The 18,297-nt window shown below is 37.6% G+C and overlaps 1 protein-coding gene across 3 annotated transcripts in view; it reads right to left on the minus strand.

The window, feature by feature from the left end:
* Positions 1–18,297, minus strand: part of neto1l (neuropilin (NRP) and tolloid (TLL)-like 1, like) — a 66,915-nt gene that overhangs the window by 2,954 nt on the left and 45,664 nt on the right. For 2 of the 3 annotated variants that reach the window (XM_086151222.1, XM_086151220.1), the window contains exons 5-11: positions 18,114–18,155; positions 17,569–17,696; positions 11,990–12,072; positions 10,914–11,059; positions 5,341–5,454; positions 1,591–2,218; positions 692–766 (exon numbers count right to left, since the gene is read on the minus strand). In XM_086151222.1, the coding sequence (XP_086007348.1) occupies positions 706–766; positions 1,591–2,218; positions 5,341–5,454; positions 10,914–11,059; positions 11,990–12,072; positions 17,569–17,696; positions 18,114–18,155 (1,202 nt within the window). In that variant the 3' untranslated portion in view covers positions 692–705. The remainder of the gene's footprint in view (positions 1–691; positions 767–1,590; positions 2,219–5,340; positions 5,455–10,913; positions 11,060–11,989; positions 12,073–17,568; positions 17,697–18,113; positions 18,156–18,297) is intronic. The other variant, XM_086151221.1, reaches the window with a different exon arrangement.

Here is an 18,297-nt window from a genome sequence, read left to right on the forward strand (position 1 = left end):
CAGCAATACTTTGGAGTACACACATTAAATGTTCACACAGGCAAATTCATTCACAAATAACCAAATACAAAATCAAATTCTACAAACACAGAAACCATGCAAAACTACAGAGGAATTCTGCATTAGGGTATATTCCCTTTAAATAATGCTGCCGGTTGTGTGACTTAAATAACAAAACAAAAAATACAGATTTCACTGGTGTGTGTCTGCTTTTCATTTTGTTCTGCATGTTAATTTTTTTCCTTTAAAAGTTTTTTTTTGGAGGGGGGGATTTGCCCTCTGTAGAAGGGCAAACCAAAGATTCGCTATTTTATCCTAAACAAATTCAACTTGGGGTGCTTGGGGAAAAAGTGGAAAAGTTCATGCTGACAAATATATACACTGAGTAACACAATGTATGTCCTCTGGCAAAGAGAGCATACAGTAAATCATCACAAACACTTCATACAAACTCGCTAGAAGGGCAAGATGGCTGCAAGCAGGAAAGCCATCTATACAAAAACACTTATTTGAAAAGACCAAAAAGAAAAAAATATAAATTTGCACCAAATCACGGAAAAAAAGATGAATAAAATAATATACTGAGGGGGCAGATGATGACTAAGAAAAAATAAACTTACAAAAAACAAACAATAAAACAAATAAACAAAAAAACATTTTAAGATGTTGATTGTTGAATAAGGGTGCTTACCTTGAGATTGTCTCTTAGACCCTAGTTGTGTTGTACTCTGATTCATGTTTGCTCAAAGAGCCAATGAGGCAGAACCTGAAATGTTATGGCTCTTTCATTTAATATCAGATTCATTTTACATGGAGAGATCAGAATGCACAGAGTGCCACATAACAGCAATCAATGTCCGTTCTTGCTATGGTCTTTGCATGCAGACTTGAAGAAAATCAACAGTCAAGAACAATGGAAAACATGGATGCAGGAAAAGGTTGCATGCAGAAGTGTTTTTGGTTCTTTAAATTTGATTTTGATACTATGATACTGTTACCATATGACTTATCAGAATCAGAATACAAAAACATACATTTTTAGTGGAAAATCACATTAATGCCAAAATGTTAAGCTATATAGAAAAGAAATCTCTTTTTTTTTTTTCTACCACAGGTAGAAAGCTTGTTTTATGACAATTACTGTGTTATCACCAGGCACTGGTCCAAGCCCTTGTTTGAACAGTCAACACATAAATAGAAATCATATGTGCTAAAATAGAGGTCTGTCTTTGCTTAAACCAACCTGACAAACTCCTATATATCAATTCTAAATAGGTGTAACACAGTTTTAATTTGATGGAAAATGTACTTAGGTCAGGTATAAGTATTCAAAATAGAGCATAACTGCTAATTATAAAGTACCTTTTGGCCAAATTTTGGAAAAGGTTTTTATAAGAGAAAGAAGAAAATTAGGGTGGTGCAAAAAAGATGCTTCTCATAAACTTGAAAAATAATGATAGGAAGAAAAGGAATAAAGCTAACAAATGAGGAGAAAAAAACAAAACATTAACATGAATTTCACACAGACATCTCCAAATTTAAATTTAGGGTGTTCTGTTCTTCTTTCATCAGAAATCAATGGATACTGACCGCTGTACTGCCTTTTCGTGGCGTGAAAGCCGGTGGCTGGTGGTAGGAACTTCTTCCAGGTCGTCTTCCAGATCACATCCATTGTCTGCTGCTTCTTGTGAGTAGCTGTGCTTCATGACCAAGATGCTCCTGCGGTTTCCTGTGGTTGGTAGTAAGGGCCGCACTGCCATTGGAGGCTGTGGGAGGTCTGTGAGCAGAGTGGTTGCTGCTGCATCTCGGGGACTCAAGTTCCCACGGCTTCCACGTCCACTGAGTGACAGCTGCGATATCTGCACTGAGCCAGGGTTGGAGGATGAGCCACAATGGTGATCATGGATGCAGCGTGAAGAGGCACGACGAAGAGCATGGTAGTTCTCAAAGTCTTCTGCCAGGTCAACTAGGTCTGCTGAGGCTGCCCCGGCCGTGGTGGCACTCCGTAGAGTACATAGTTCATAATGAGGTGGCTCAAAGACCTCTTGGAACATGGTAGGGTCAAAGTCCTCACGCCGCAGGATGTACTTTTTTCGTGGCTGCTTTATCTGGACAATGACAGAGACGATGAGGAGGATGAGGACGATGCAACAAGTGACACCAATTATGGTCCCATTTGTGTTGTTCAGGTTGTCCAGGATGTTAGCTTTCCTCTTTTCTATACATGGGTAGAGAGACAGCAGATCAGAAGGGGATTTTTTAGATGATTGTAACCCACAAAATGTTGTAAAACAACACAAAATTTGGTTTCCAATGTTACAAAGCAAAATGTGTCAAACTGAAAACCTTAGATTGGTTATCAAGGGCTGGTTAAATGAGCATTGGAAATATCTTTTCTGAAAGTCAAAGAGGTAACATTGAAAGCACAAAACCGAGCACTGATGAAAATTATGTAAATATTTTCTTGATTATACCAATATGCTGAATTTTTGGACATTTAAATATAGAATATTTGAACATTGTGCAATAAATCCAAAAAAGATTATTGTGCTTTCATGTTATAATCAAAAGGTAAGTGAGGCTCACACTGAAGTCAGTGCAATCTAGATTAATAAAAAAAGCCTTTGTTGCCTTAGAGAAGTCATCAAAAGTGTTGAATTATCTGGTCTGTGTGTATTATCTCTGTGTGTTTTAGTAAAATAGTTGTGAACTTGGTTTAGAACTAAATATGTGGATAAACACAATGGGTCTCTGTAGACTGCTATACTTCAGCCTCCCTTACAAAAACCAAACGTGTCCTTTAAAGCTTTACCTGTGTCCAAGTTCATTTTGTTTTTATCAATGCCTTGAATCATGGATTAAATTAAGCTTAAAAGTATTTATCTGTAGATGAAACCACCTTATAGACGAACAGCTTCTACTATGATTATATTGGAAGATAGATGTGAAGGACAAATGTTCATCCAAAAAGACCTGAGCATAAGGGCTGATGAAAAGCTCACTTTTAAGGACAGACATTGATAATCTTCTGAAAAGCACAGGCTTTAATTGGGCTTCTCTTTCTGATTTGAATTTTTTTTCTCCTTTTGAATGATGAAAGACATTTCTGCAAAGCAAATTCTGGTCTGTGCTTAATTATGCTGATGTAATTTAATGCATGCAGCATTATTCCTGGTTTAATGGCTGGACACTATGCATTCTACTTTGACTTTGCTCATAACAGGTGCTGTGTTCCATTTGCACTTTTTATGAACCTTTTGGAATGTCTTCTATTTCTCAGAGGACAAAAACAACCATGCTGATATTTATTGCCAAGATATTGTTGGGTATACTACATGATTATATCTTCTTTAAATTTTTTTCATGTAACATATATCAGCCTCTATAATGCTGACCCACAAGAGCTGATCTTTACTTGATACCACCATTTGCTGTCTTTATTTATTGTATAGGTTTTTTCATGACATTGCTCTATTGTTTTGAAGTGACTATGCGTTCCTGTCCCAACTGTGACTCTCCTGCAGAAAAGGTTCTTTTATCATTTATCTCAAGGGGCTCATCCAAGACAAATAAAAAGGCTCAGACCAAAACAAAAGAAACAACCATTTGAAGTCTGGTGAGTAAATATAATATTCTTTGGTTACAGGTCAGTTTATGCTTGAAAAGGGGCTTGACCATGAAAAGTCCATGAATTGTTGAGTATTTACCAGCTCACTTCATACAAATTCTGGGAGCTTAAATACAGAGTTGAAGATACTGTTGGAAGATGCTTTGTTTTGGATTTGAAGTGCACACATTATTAATGCAGCATAAATTATATAGGCCTGTAATTTTTTTTACTAATGAGAAAAATAAGACTAGATAATCATTGCTTGTCAGCCAAGTAATACAGTTATGTTTTGTGATTAGCTCCAGCTATTGCTGATTAAATGTGACTGTTCAAAAAAAAAAAAATCCTCATAAGATGTCACAGATCCTGGACATTCATGAGCTATTAGACTGATGGACATCAAGTCGCAGTTCACTATTTATCATGAGAGAAGCTAAAAGTTTTACAGAACAAATATCTCTGGGGAGTCTCTGCTCCATTAACTTGTCACGCAATATCACTGTGGGTCTCAATGGCAGCAAACTGTCACAATATGAGGGATGAAGGGAGAAAGGAATAAATAGACATTTTGCCTCTAAAGACGACAGATGTGGGAACTACCTTTACCCAGAAATTACTGGAGCAAAGAGAATGTGAAACACACTATATTTTTGCTGAGGTCTGCACAATTTCAAATGCAAGCTTTTGTGGTGAAAATGGTACGGGCAATATGTCATGACACATAGTTTGTCATTGGGTTGACAAGAAATTTGAACAACATACAACTCGTGCAGAAAAGATGGTACTGTTTTGCAAAAGATTGACATATGATTCAAATAAAGGGGAAACATATAAGAAAGCATATTTACTGAAAGATTACAGTGAAAGTTATGTTGCATTTACTAGTATATGAGTTGGAGTGCAAGATGGAAGAAAGAAAGAAAGAAAGAAAGAAAGAAAGAAAGAAAGAAAGAAAGAAAGAAAGAAATAGAAAAGAGAAAAAAAAGTGACCAATAGATTACAGACATCAGAATAGGGTAAACTTACACTCCACTTAAAAGACAATCGTCCCAACTCCAACTGGGACTAATACCAAGGGAATTTTGAGAAAGATGTCAGATTCGATTGCAGTCCTGAGCTACATCTGAGCTCACCAAGCAACAGTAATTGCCGTTGTCAGCTCTCCTCTTTCATTTGAAGTCTACAATGATGAAATACAGCCTGGAAATACACTTTACCTTATATTTTGCAGGAATGTTAAAGATCAGTAAGATCTCTCAAGGATAGCAAAATAAAAAATTCAACAAATATACAGGGGAAAGGTGCATGCCAAAAAAATGTTAGGATTTATGATTCCCTTCAATTGACCCTGTCAATCAACCATTCGTTGAAATTGTACATGATGTAATGGCATCCAACAATAAAGGGTGAGCTGATGAAATAATGAGGACACAGACAGTGCAGCATGCCCTTTCAGCAGACAGCTGTTTGTTTTCCACACAATATACCTGGCCCACAGCCTCTTTTTCTACCTCTCTCCATGGAGCTGAAACAGAACATAATTCCTGCCTGACAATGAGAACAATATAAAAGCAGTGTAATATGTCATTGTAAGGGGTCAAAGTTTGGGTCATGAAGGGAAATTTTTCATATAACATATATATCTTTTCTCTCAAGTTGAACTACATTTCTTAAAACCTACAAATATGCTTGTGGATGCCCAGATATTAAGATGAAATGTAATATCTCACCTTTGCACTGATTCTCATCCCAGGGGTAGACACAATTCTGCATGCCATTGCACACCAGTGTGTTGTTGATGCACATGTTGCTGTGACAGAAGAAGGCATCTGCATCACATGGAGCTGAAAAACATTTAGCATAATGTGTTATCTCACTGAGAGGTGCAAATACGATAGGAGATTGTATTTGCACAAATATCTAAATATCCTCATATAAAGTAAAATTCTCTCAAGAGATGAGTCCCTGTATACCAACATTTTTGACACAAAAATAAATTTGTATATGCATTAAAATTTATCAGATCCTTTCTCCATAAACATTTTTTCCACACTTTATCTGCTCAAGCACTCGCAAAAGCAATTTGTGAATATGAATGAATTTCTTGAAAGTTATGTGTATTGAAGTTTGGTGGCTGAGGAGATTTGGATCACCATAAGAATTAACTACATACACAAAAAGGGCTAAAAATAATTTTTTTCATGCAGGGTTTTACTTGTTGGTCAGTGGTGCATATCTTGTCAACATTGATCAAAACCAGAAAATAAAATGTGCACGTGTGCAAGTGTGCATGGTCAAGCACCTGCTGGATGAGGCATCTGAACTTTGATTATGGCCTGTCATCGCATAACATAGTCCCTCATGTCTCCATCTGTTTGTAATGTGAGTACAGGGCACAACCACCCATCACCTAAACGTGACCATGGGATCGGAGCAGCGTTCCGTGCTTCATCATACAGTGGCTGCATAATTTAAAGTAAAGGTGCCCTTGCTCTCAACTACCAGTCATCCTAATGCATAAGCAAGCTGACTGGTTATCTCGTTGCGTCCCACAGTCACTTGCAGTATAGTATCAAATCAAGTAAACAAGAAACTGGAATCTTATGAAAAAAATTGTATGATTGTTTTTATTATATACAGATTAACGCACCCCCTCTCCAAATTCTACAGAGCGTAAGCTAATATATTTTGTCATACTGTGTATTGTAGCTTGACATTTTTTCCTTGACATGGGACAGGGTTTTATCAAAATAAAAGTGTCAAGTAATTTCTCCCACAATAAAAGGATATGCATTAAAGATTACGCCTTATTATACATATCATTATTCACATGGTTCTGTGATTAAGGATGTGGGGGTAATTTTTTTTTGTATAGAGCTGAATTTTAAAGAACTCAGAAAGTTGTTTTTTTTTGACACTGAGATGTAAACATAATGGATGTCTCATCTTTTTCTACATTTCATCCACAGATATACAGGAGGCACTTGCAGCTGGTACTAAAGAAGATTGCCAGTGTTTTGGCAGAGCTCAGGACTATTTGACAGTATTACAACAATAATGAATGGCTGTTTTTATCCCTGTTGAATTATAAGACACCAAAGTAGAAGGACATATCTCTATCGATCATCCTGTCTAGGCGCTTTCCAGTGCTTCCTGGATAAGACCATGTAACATGTGAGAGTTCTCAATTTTTCCTTCTTTACCCATTTCTATTCGCATCCCTCTTATCTCTTTTTCTTTCATAATAACTCCTTGCCATAAGTATTACTTTCCCGTCAATATCCAGCAGATGGAGCCCGGATCATTTCTTTTCTCAGCATTAAGTTCTTATCCCATAAACATTCTGCAGGGCAAGACCAGAGCAACATCCACACTAATCTCATGCTAAATTAATTTCAAGACATTTTGTATTAAAAGTGCCCTTTGCCCACACAAAACATTCCCAGTCACTGCTGAAAGCATAGATTTAATAAAAAATGAATGGAAAAAGAAAACAAAAGTGTCTCTGCAGATGGAACTGTCTAGAGAATACAGGCTTCTACATGCAAAGCACTGGTGTTTACACATCTGTTAGATGAATAAATTTGGTTTTGGGTTATGACACACAATCCTTAACATTCTGACATTATATTGTTGATACATTAATTATGCTACATGCCCTGTAGCATAAGTAATGAGTAAAATCTATGACTTTTCCACGTTAGATTTTAGCTGTCAGAATTATTTTCTTTTTAATTTTCCTGATATCTTTAAGTTATATTTGTACTTTTTTACCCATGCCTCAAAGGCGTGATTTATATGAAATTGCACATGCAGAGTAAAACCTCACCTACGTTTAAGCGTGTAACTGCTATTCTCAGTATATATTCTCCCAATGGTTTATTTTTAAAATTCATTTTAGAATGATTTCTTTTTTAAATCTTTAAACGGTCTTGCCCTGCCTTACCTCCCTGAGCTCCTCCATCCATATAATCCTGTTCGTTCCCTCAGGTCAGCTGACCAGCTGCTCCCGGAGGTACCAAGATCAACGCCCAGAAGCTCAGAGGGCACGTAGCCTTTTCAGCTATTCCCCCCGTCTATGAAACAATCTGCCTCTGCATCTAAAACTGTCTGTTCTTAAGAGTCATCTAAAAAAACTCCTTTTTCTCCCTTGGCCTTTGATTCAATATAAGATATTGATTAATTACTTTGCTTTTTCTGGTTTTGTGCCTTCCTGCACTTTTAGTAGTATTTTAGTGTTCTTGTTTTATTGTGTTGTAGTTTGTTTTATGACCTCTGTTTTTTTAACCTGCCAGGGTGTACAGCACTTTATTCCAAATGTTGCTTTTTAAGAGTGCTTATCAATAAAGTTGATTGAAAGATTGGTTGATTGATTGATTAACTCTTTCCTAATCAAGTGCTTAAATTTTAGAGACTTTTTATATAACCCAGGATATTGCAAAAGTTAAAAATAATTCACTCCTTCCTTCATGTGTCATGGCACTCAAACATATGTGCATCATTATCTATCTGAAAGCAACCAACATAACAGAGACTGATCAGAATCTGATCCAAGAACAAGCAAGGACTGATGCTTATATCATACTGGCAACATCATACTGTGTTCCAAGGCTTTCATGCATTCAGTGAAGGAGATTTGGAAGAAAAAGAACAAGAGAAATACAAAGAGGAAGTGATGCGTGAAGTTTGAGTAAATTTTCATCCAACATCCCGGAGATGGGTCTTTGTTGATGGGGCGCAACAATGCTGACAACAAAAGTGTCACATAAGCACATTTATCTCTGAAGACATAATGATTCCTTTTCTTTTTTGTTGAGTTAACGATACCTCATGGCCATAATCTGACACTGTAGCTTTGCTGAGCAAAGTGTGTGTGTGCACGGACATGTGCCCCTAAGCCTGGAAAACACAGGCAGGTTAGTTGCATCGGCAGGTGTGAACACCTCACAGGCGATAACGGTGGATGTTTGTGTTTGGGACCATTGCCCTTCCAATTGAAGCAACTCAGAGTCAGCAACTGTGAATGGCTCTCTCAAAGCTGCTGGTCCCACTGGGAAAAAGCAGCTGTGAGCAAACATGATGGCTTGGAATGCAGCTCAGATGCACTTATTGTAAGAACAGCCATATACGCCACAAATCCGTCTACTTCACCTGTAACTGACTGCACACTCTTTTACATGCTGAATTACTAAAACGGTATTCTCCTAGGAAGCTCTGCTTTGTGTGTTTTTGTACATCATGATGTACACCTCTTGACAGGTACAGCATTCATTACATCTATTATCCAATACTTTTCCTTCTATTCACATTTTTCTATTCTAATCACACTCAATAAAAATTCGGGCTGCACAGGTTCAAAACAAAATCCAATTTGGATTTTTTTTCATTCATATCCCAGATGCAATAATAGAAAGAATGATAATGTGAACAGCATCTGTCTCACTTCCATGTAATTTTCGTTGATATCTGCACCAAATACATGCATTCTAATTATATCTGTCAAATCTGCTGAATTTTAGAAGGAGCTTTGCACAAGTCCTGCTGACAAACATTTGATTTTTAACTATATCATAAACCTAATGGTTGAGATATCTTTCGACAAGTTTTACTTGCATTTTGTTTTTGTGTGATTTAATTTCTCTAAATGCATAGTTGTCACATGATTGGTGTCTTTATTTGCTATGAAAAGAAAGTCTGAGCCATTGAAATGCTGTCCAAATTTTTCATGTCTTCGCTTGGTTGTTGCTTGTTGGATTTGATCAGCTAAATTCTTGTATTTCTTTGAAAAATCATATACTGCTAACAAAAATATTCCAAAATTTTGTCTGTTATCCCGTTTTTCAACAACTTGATCTACAAGAGAGTATTTGATATTTGATTAAATAATATTTTACAGGATTGTCAAAGCGTCTGATGCTGTACTTGGTCATAAAGCAAAACATGTCAGAACAATGAACAGAAGGTGAGGATATACATACCTGCATTGCACAAGTCATTGGTCATCCTATTCACAAACTGCATACCGGATCTACTGAAGCTCCCGAGGGGCTTATTCAAACTAATGGCAATATGTTTTGCGTGACTTTAACTATTCCCTCAGTGAAGACCCGTTACTGTATCTCAAATAATTAAAAATCATTTTGAATGAAATCATGTTGATAATAAACACTTGTTGTACTGGCTCTGTATCTGAGACCTGTGGCGTATCTCCACATTCACTGTTGACAGGGTTGGTGCAGTGCTGCGGAGTAGTGCTAGATGCTGCTGTATAGGCTGTGGTCTGAATGGGGATTGCCTGAGTGACTTAGGCAGAAGTGTTGCCCCGGCAACAGCACATCCTGGCTCTGCTTGGTGAAAAGGCCTTACAGAAAGGGACAGTGACTTCACAACATAGCAAGTCCATCAATATTGCTGTTCTTCTGCAGAAATCATATATATGTGTGTGTGTGTGTGTGTGTGTGTGTGTGTGTGTGTGTGTGTGTGAGTGTGTGAATGTGTGAATGTGTGAAAGTATCATGCTGTTGGTAAACAGAATAATTGGATTTGCAGGGTGGATTTAATTTTAAATATATTCGTAAATATAGGGATGTTCATTAAATTCAACCAACCATGAAGCATGAAAGCAAAGCCACTTCATCTTAATTTTAGAATCCCAACCCCAAGTACAATAGGATAAATGTTTTTCTCCTTCATAGTAACAATAATCCAAAATGACACATTATGGCAATAATAGAGCCTTATGTGGAACGGGATCCATGTTGCAACCCAGTAGCTGATTGTATTACAAATATCTTTACTAAAACCTTAATTATTATTCCAACACACCCTCAGATTGTCCTTTATGAAAATTTGTATGGCAACATAAATTTTAATAGTATTTTTAACAGTAATGCAAACACATATGCATGTATCTTTTGCCTCTCTTTTTATGTTGCACTTGTTTCCCACTCTTGTCTTGGTCTCTTTCCATCTGTAATGGTGCATTTATATCAGTACAATATTGTCAGCGTCACAAGGACACACAGGTTGTATTTTCACCCATTCTTTTAAATGGTCATAAAACTAAATGTAAATCTCTGACAGCCCTGTTTCCTGTGAACAGTTTGTGATTGAATGTGACATAAAATTGGTCACTGTGTTTTCATCTTCTTTTATTTGACATTACGTCAGAGAATCCCTTTTCTCTTGTGTGTCAATCAGTTCCCCTTCAATAGATGCGTCATGATGCAATAAACACATTCATGGAAAGCTTCCCAGACAATCGTATGTGACAGCGGGTGTTTGTAGTATTATGATATCTTACGTTCTTGGTAAGTCGTGAAGAGGATGCGGAAGCGACTTTTGCGGCTGGCCTCGTCTGCCCACATACGGATAACACCCAGCGTGGAAACCAACATGATGTCATTGGCCACTGTGGAGCAGAACTTGCTTTTCAGGTCTTCCACAGAACTAAGATCAGACAGGATGATAAGAGAAGACTCCATAGATTGTTTCATCAAATAAAATCTGCGGTGCATTTCAATTCTTCACATTTTTAATAAAGACAGAGAGCAACCATTGTGGCACACAGTTTCATGCCCATTCTTTTCAGAATGTCATCTGAAGGTAAATTGTGTTTTTTCTTTTTAAGTAAACACACTGAATGGTACTCATTCAGCTCAGATCACTAAGTCAGGAAATAATAAAAAGTGACTTTACTTCTGTATATTTCAAAGGGTACTGGCTTGAAAGTGACACAACCTGAAAATGTATCAACAGGCTACTCTGTTAGAGGAAGATTATTTTCTAAGCTTTGCATAAAATCCTGAAACAGGTATTCTCTCCTTTGCCAGAAGCATATTTCTGTATAAATAAGCAAACAAAAAATTAGATCTACTCATCACTAAAAAACTGGAATCTATTATAAATCTTAAAAGCTACCACATATTTTTTTTTCAGTTTATTGTTTTTTAAACTTGTTTAAAATTACACAAGCAGATACATTCATCATTTAAATGTATCCCATTCAACTTAAAATAATTGAATGAATGCGGTTCAATGCAGATCACATTTTCTTCTCAAACTGGATATAGTTTGAGTGTTAAAATATCTTTTTGTGTGAGAAATGTAAAGTAAGTAAAATCTCATCGGTCAGTCATGGTATTTGTACAGCAAGTGAACCAGCTGACATGTATTGACTCAGGTCAATGAAATATATCTTTTGACAGGTTGCACTTAATTTTCTGTTGTTTTACACCTTATCCTCATGGTAAAACATGAAATTCTTGTGCAAAGTTCTCAATTAAACATGTCCAAACTTAATATATGACCCACATGCCAATCACCATTGTGTGTCTATGAGTTTTCACAAAATAAATCATGAATGCTAACTATGCATACCTGCCACCATCATACACTGCCACGAAGTTGCGCTTGCATTCATTCGAATTCGCCATTTCATAGTCGAGAAAACGCAGGTAGATCTATTCATTCCGAGGAGGCAAAGACAGAGAAAAAGAAATAGAAAAGTCAAATAAGGGCATTTGAAAATGTGGTCATTACCAGAGAGGAGAATAAGATACAAAAGGTGGTGAGATTTCAAGGTAAAGCCCATGTGTTTGACTCGCGGACACGGTGGCTGATACAGCAGATGTGCAATGAAATCAGATGGACAGAGTGCTCCTCATCTCATCTAATTACATATGCAAATCCACTAGGTACTCAGAGACAGAGTCTATTAACTTAATCCCCATTCTTCATATTTGATAAGGTGTGAAGTAAACTCTGCAACTTTGCTAAATTCTGCAGGAAATTTACAACAAGCTTTGTGAATAAGTTCATCCACTTGCAGTGAATTAAAAAAATGCACAGAGATATTTAGACAAGTGGATTCCAGGGTCTCTCATGAATGATGAAATATTACTGGTCACCTTGTTTGATGGCCAATTCAAGATCTGGCAGCTTATGAACAGTAACACACATTATCTTAATAATCCCCCAATGCGCGAAATATCCACCTTGCCAACCACCTTGACTCTTCACAGCATTTCTAAATGAGACCACCTCTTCTAGATTTCCTCCACATGACTGTCTGTCACTCATTTATCAGGTCGAGATCATCCAATCACAGCCCTGGTCCTGGTCTGCTGCGCGCAGCACTCACCATCATTACAGTTTATGTGTAGGCCGCTCACGAACTGTGACAGGGAAATGTGATGCTTTAAATGCCTGAAGACGAAAGCTGCAGATGGAGCAGGATAATGGACCCTGCAATGTCAGTTTGGCTTCAAAAACATGACAAGTGAAATGGATCCAAGGGCAAAAACAAGCCAACTGATTCCCTTTAGATTACGTATTGGTGTCAATGATCTCCCATACGAAAAAACTTTGACATATATTCCACTCTGTCAGCTATATTGGGTTTGTCATGAGAAATAGGGTATCTTTATTTTGTATCATGTTATGATATTAGTATGAAATTCTATTCAATGTCATTGCCAGCATATCAATTCAGAGATGAAAGTATACACATAGCTCTACAATGTCGTTGTTTCACAGCTCGTATGGACTGAAAGAGCACTAACGGAAAATCAGGAAGATGGATTATGTTCCTAAGAAATGGATCCAACATATGGCCAAGATACGAGCTGTACTCTGTGACACCACTATACCAAGTAATCCCTCATTATGTAATAACTTCATATAAATATTTTGGATATGACATAAAAGAATTACCCATTGATAAAGATTTAGCTCATTTGTAATTAAAAGCTTGTGATTATAGCAAAATGCAAAGTTGCATTTCATTAATAAAAAATAAAAAGAATAATAAAAGAAGGTATTCTGTGCTAGTTTTTCCATGGAAGTTTATCAGGAGGAACTAGATGGAGGTCACTTTTACAATGACACAAACATCTTAGTACCACTTAACACATACTAAACCTTGTTCAAAAAAAGAGTCATCTTATTCCTCTCCTTTTATGAGATGGTCTACGTTCCGGCCCCACAAGGACAACAGAAGACACGGAAGCAGTGTTTCGGCTACTTCTATCTGCTCATTGCTCTTTATCACTAATTGTAAAAATAGGGTTTAAAATATTTTCTAAACTGGTCTGACTGGTATGTCATCTCTGTGTGTTTCTTCTTTTGATAGGGTGAAAATTTTTCATGAAGCACAAACGATGCGGCACATAACACATGGAAGACAAGATTAGAGGTATGGGTTCAACGTCAAATAATATATTAAACACAAAGCAGTGCACCACCAAAGCCCACAGCAGCTGTTTTTAGCAGTTGCTGTTTGAAATGGGATCTTTGTCAATTCATCTTATGTGCTACGTGACCCTCGAGATTACAGTTAAGGCTGAGGGTGGGATTTAGTCCATCAAATTGGCTGGGATGTTAAATAGGTAAATAATTTGTTTTTAAAAAAAGGCTGCAGAGAGTAGTTGTAAGCTGGACTCGGGGACAAAGTATTATCGTTGATCATAATTGTTTTTTGTTTTTTTTTTGTTCAGAGGCTCATTTCTCATTCATTGCATGTGTATATATCAGTACAAATCAGGCTGTTTACCCCACAAGTTCTTAATTGGAGAGTCTGTATTCTCAAGCCAAAATAATATACAATATATTAAGAGCTTTTATCTCATATAATGAAATAAAGAGATTCTTAAGAGACTCATTTGAGCAGGTTCTTGAGTTTTGAATCTCATCAAGCTGTTTCGATTTAAAACGGCATGTATTCTCGAACATTTCCTGAACCTCTGCTGACTGGAATTATGACACTGATCTGTGATTTTAGAACAAGGAGATGCAGATCTCCCGGATATCAGTGCCCTTGTTGGCCAAAGTAAACTTCAAAAAAGAACAACCTTTTCAGAAATTATTATTGGAGATTGGTTATCCCTTTCCATGAAAACAGTATCTTATTTAACGGTAGTTCAGGCATGAGACATAGCCAATATGGTTTGTCTCTGCTTTAAGTCAAATATATGCCATCAGTTCAATGAAAATTATGATAAAAAGATTAGCCTATTGAGTAGATAAAGATTTTTAGAGGAATATATACAGGCACTCAAACAAGAACTGCTGCTTTTAAGCATCTTGATGTTAGCAACTTATCAAGATTGGAGAAAAACCCCTGTGCAGACGGAATCACAATACCAAATGACAGCAATGAATCAGTTTGATAGAATCACAAATTGGTAAGGCAAGAGACTGGCTGGGTTGCCTCTTCATTGATTCTGCAGACTCTTGTAATGACGTAGAATCCATCACTGACTGGCAAAGACTATCTCACTGTTGCTATCAGGCATCGGCAAACCTGTTGATGGTGTTTATTAGAATCAAAAAGAATAATCACATTTTTGGCCATTATCTGTGCAAAGACAGACTGTGTCAGACAGTGGGGGCAGATGTGTGGGAAATATCCACACTGTGTAAAGTAGACAAAATATGATAATGAAAACTGTAGTAAACACAAGTCACCAGCAAATTGCTGCTGTCAGCTAAATTATGTCAGCTGTCTGAGGAGAGATACTGATAAAAAAAATATGATCGAAGGCTAAAGCTGTTTTCATAACGCCAGTCGTTATCCAATTCTGCTCATAAAAACATTAGCTATTGAGAACAACATTTTGTTATCAATCATACTTGATTTGCTCAAAGTTGTCAGCTGAATGTTGTTTTTATATGCTTCTTTGGATGCAAGTAAAGGGTAATTAATTTAAAGGTGCTTTCTAAGAAGCCTATTTTCAGAAAATAAAACATTAAACTGAAACATGGTGCTGTAATGCAATTTCATTAGGACATTAAAATTGGTGCAATGCTGTCATTTCTGGTAACAAAATCATTAATGCTTATTTGTGCACCATATTATCTACCCATCTACCCTTTTCTTACCAAGCCTCATCTCTCTCTCTGCCACGCACCTTTTCACCTCTAATCTTCACCCCTATACATTAAGATCCCTGACAAAATGCATTATTAAAACATCTTTCCTAATCCTTTCCTTTCCCATTTTCCCCTCTGTCCCCTTCTCTTCCTCTCTGGAGCACACCGATGCAGTCTAATTAGAGCCCCTGGTATAGGATGTCATTATCTTTGGTTTTTCTGGTGCACTGGGTACAGTGCAGCACTGTATCAGCATTGGGAAATAAAAGCCTTGCCCTGCACACAGCCCAACACTCATGCATGCACATACACCGCATGGGGTGCAGTGAGGTGGGGTAGTCTAAGTTATTCATTTCAATAACGTGTGAACATGCATGCATTCAATTTGCAAAGGCAGTGTAAGAGTGAACCCAAAGGAGAGAGCAAGAGCCAGATTGCACGTGTTATTTTTTTTTGTACGTTGAACTGAGTGGAATCAGCAACGGGTAGAGATGAGAACGTTTGGACCGTGTGTGACAGAAGATAGATCTGTATTAAAACTTGCATTTGCTGACTTGTCTATCAGTGCCAGCAACTGTCAGCCCTTTGCCCACAACTTGCCTTGTCAGACACTCCTACAGGGCAAAATATGACACTGATTCAGACCAAGCAAAATATATCACACTGCCAGTCTCACTCACTGAGATGCTCTTCCAAAAACAGACACATCCTTACACACTGGTTTGTCAATGCAATGCAAACACAATGTTGACTTACGGCCCGATTTGGTGCACTAGCTGGAGTGACATACAGTTAGAGTTGTTCTCTTCCTCTAAGTGTTCTCCACTTAGAGGAAGTGGGAAATTGGTGTAGCTTTTTTTAACAGGGGCAGAAATAGGCACCCTTAAAAAATCTCTGAGATAAGAGCAAAGTTGGGGCCATTGATCACAGTTGCACCCTGTCAGCTCGTCTTATTTTCAAGTACGGTGTACTTCCACAGAACATTCCCATTATATGCCACATTGCTGTGTGGGTTCAGACGCGTGACAGGATTCAATCTTTCACATCGACATTGGGGGTTTAAATGTTTAAAGTGAAAGGAACATGGCAAACTGACACTAATGTGTTCTTAACTTCTGAGAGCCTCTGGACATATTCAACATAAAACACCCAAGTCAAATTTTTCTGACAATTAGGGTCAAAAGAAAAATTCTTTTGAATCAAACTCAGAAACTGCCTCACCAGAAAACTTGTCATCATATTTTAATAGCCCAGGAATATTTATATGAACGATCATATGATCATGCCTCAAAGGCTCATATCAGAAATGATTCTACCTAAAAATGTGGCCTTTTTCTGTAACCCTGTTAACCTTGGGAAACTTTTAATCTTGGAACATTAGTACTGCACAGGTACCTCGGGTGCGGAGAATACATGCATTTTGTGTAATTGGGGTTGAAGCATTTTACGTGTGTATGAATGTGTATTTTCTTATGAATCCCTTTACTTGCATTTGCACAAGGCTGCCATAGAGAAGGCTAGGTGAGGAAACTGATTTAGACTGCAGCAGTCCTTAGGGTCAAACCTCATGGCAGCCCCATTAAATCAGCACTCCATGACTGTCCCTTCAGTCCATCCTCACTCAGTCTCTCTTTTTCGTTCCTCCCCTTTATTCTTCTTGGCAACAGATCCCTGATTAAAAAATGGGCCTGACCCTAAGTAAACCCTTCTGCCAATCTGTCTGACCCTTGGAGGGGAACAAGTCCACTCTCAGCCACGAACACTGACGCTGGGATACTGCTGACAGCTGCGGACAAAACCACAGGCAATATCAAAGCTTCCTGATGCAATGCTCTGGCCCTGATCTTACTGAGTGAGGAATGCTGCATGGAAAAGTCAAATTAACAAGAAAAATGATCACAGTATGTGAATACATTCTTGAAGCTAGGAATTTCACAATGAACACTGCGGTAGAAACTCTCCTTTACAATCAAAACCATCTCATAGGATCTAATTTACTTCATGTTTCTGCTGTCATTGTTCTATGGATGTGACATTTCAACATTTCTCTTTAATCATATTGAACAAACATATCTGATATCACTAACCTTGGAGCGTGGTGGAGCATGGATGTACCATTTACAGTCAACTGCTTCAGTGGCACCAGCCTTGCCATCTCTGGTGATCTGATGAGACTCCACGATACCTTCTGGACCAACCATATCATACTGACAGGCTGAAACACACGTATGCATAAACATACACATGCACATAGATACATTCACAATGACTAACTTGAGCGGGTACACCTATATATTCAGTGTTTTGTTGACATTCACTTGCATTTAACATCTTGGTGTGAGGAGCAGTCATACTAATGTGAGGTAAAGTATGATGGGTTTTCTAATATTTGCTCCCATTTCATGTATATAAACAGAATGGACAAAGAAATCCCTGGTAGATTCAAAGTAAACTGAATACTTATGCAGATTTCACACAAAGCCATGTGGACTTCAATACGCAAAGCAAAATAACTGGAATCCACAGAGAATTAAGAGAGAACACTGACGAGGGCACAGATGAAGAGATTTAAATTAAGAATGAAACAAAGATAAAGTCAGAAAGGCAGATGGGGGGGGTACAGTATACCTACAGGGCAGGGGTGGGGCTGCTCCTAAGTCAGCAAAATCCGGATCTGAGGAGAGAGCAGAGGATGGATGGAGGCATTTATTTTTCATATGATCTGATCCGAAAACTGTGCAACAACAACCACATTTACAAATGCACTGAAAGAATATCTGTGAAAGAAATTGCAAATTGCTGCCCTCATTTCTAAA

Source organism: Fistularia commersonii, chromosome 8 (genome assembly GCF_037954325.1).
Source record: "Fistularia commersonii isolate RoL2024-O1a breed Wild chromosome 8, RoL_Fcom_v1.0, whole genome shotgun sequence".
NCBI classification, from domain to species: Eukaryota; Metazoa; Chordata; class Actinopteri; order Syngnathiformes; family Fistulariidae; genus Fistularia; species Fistularia commersonii.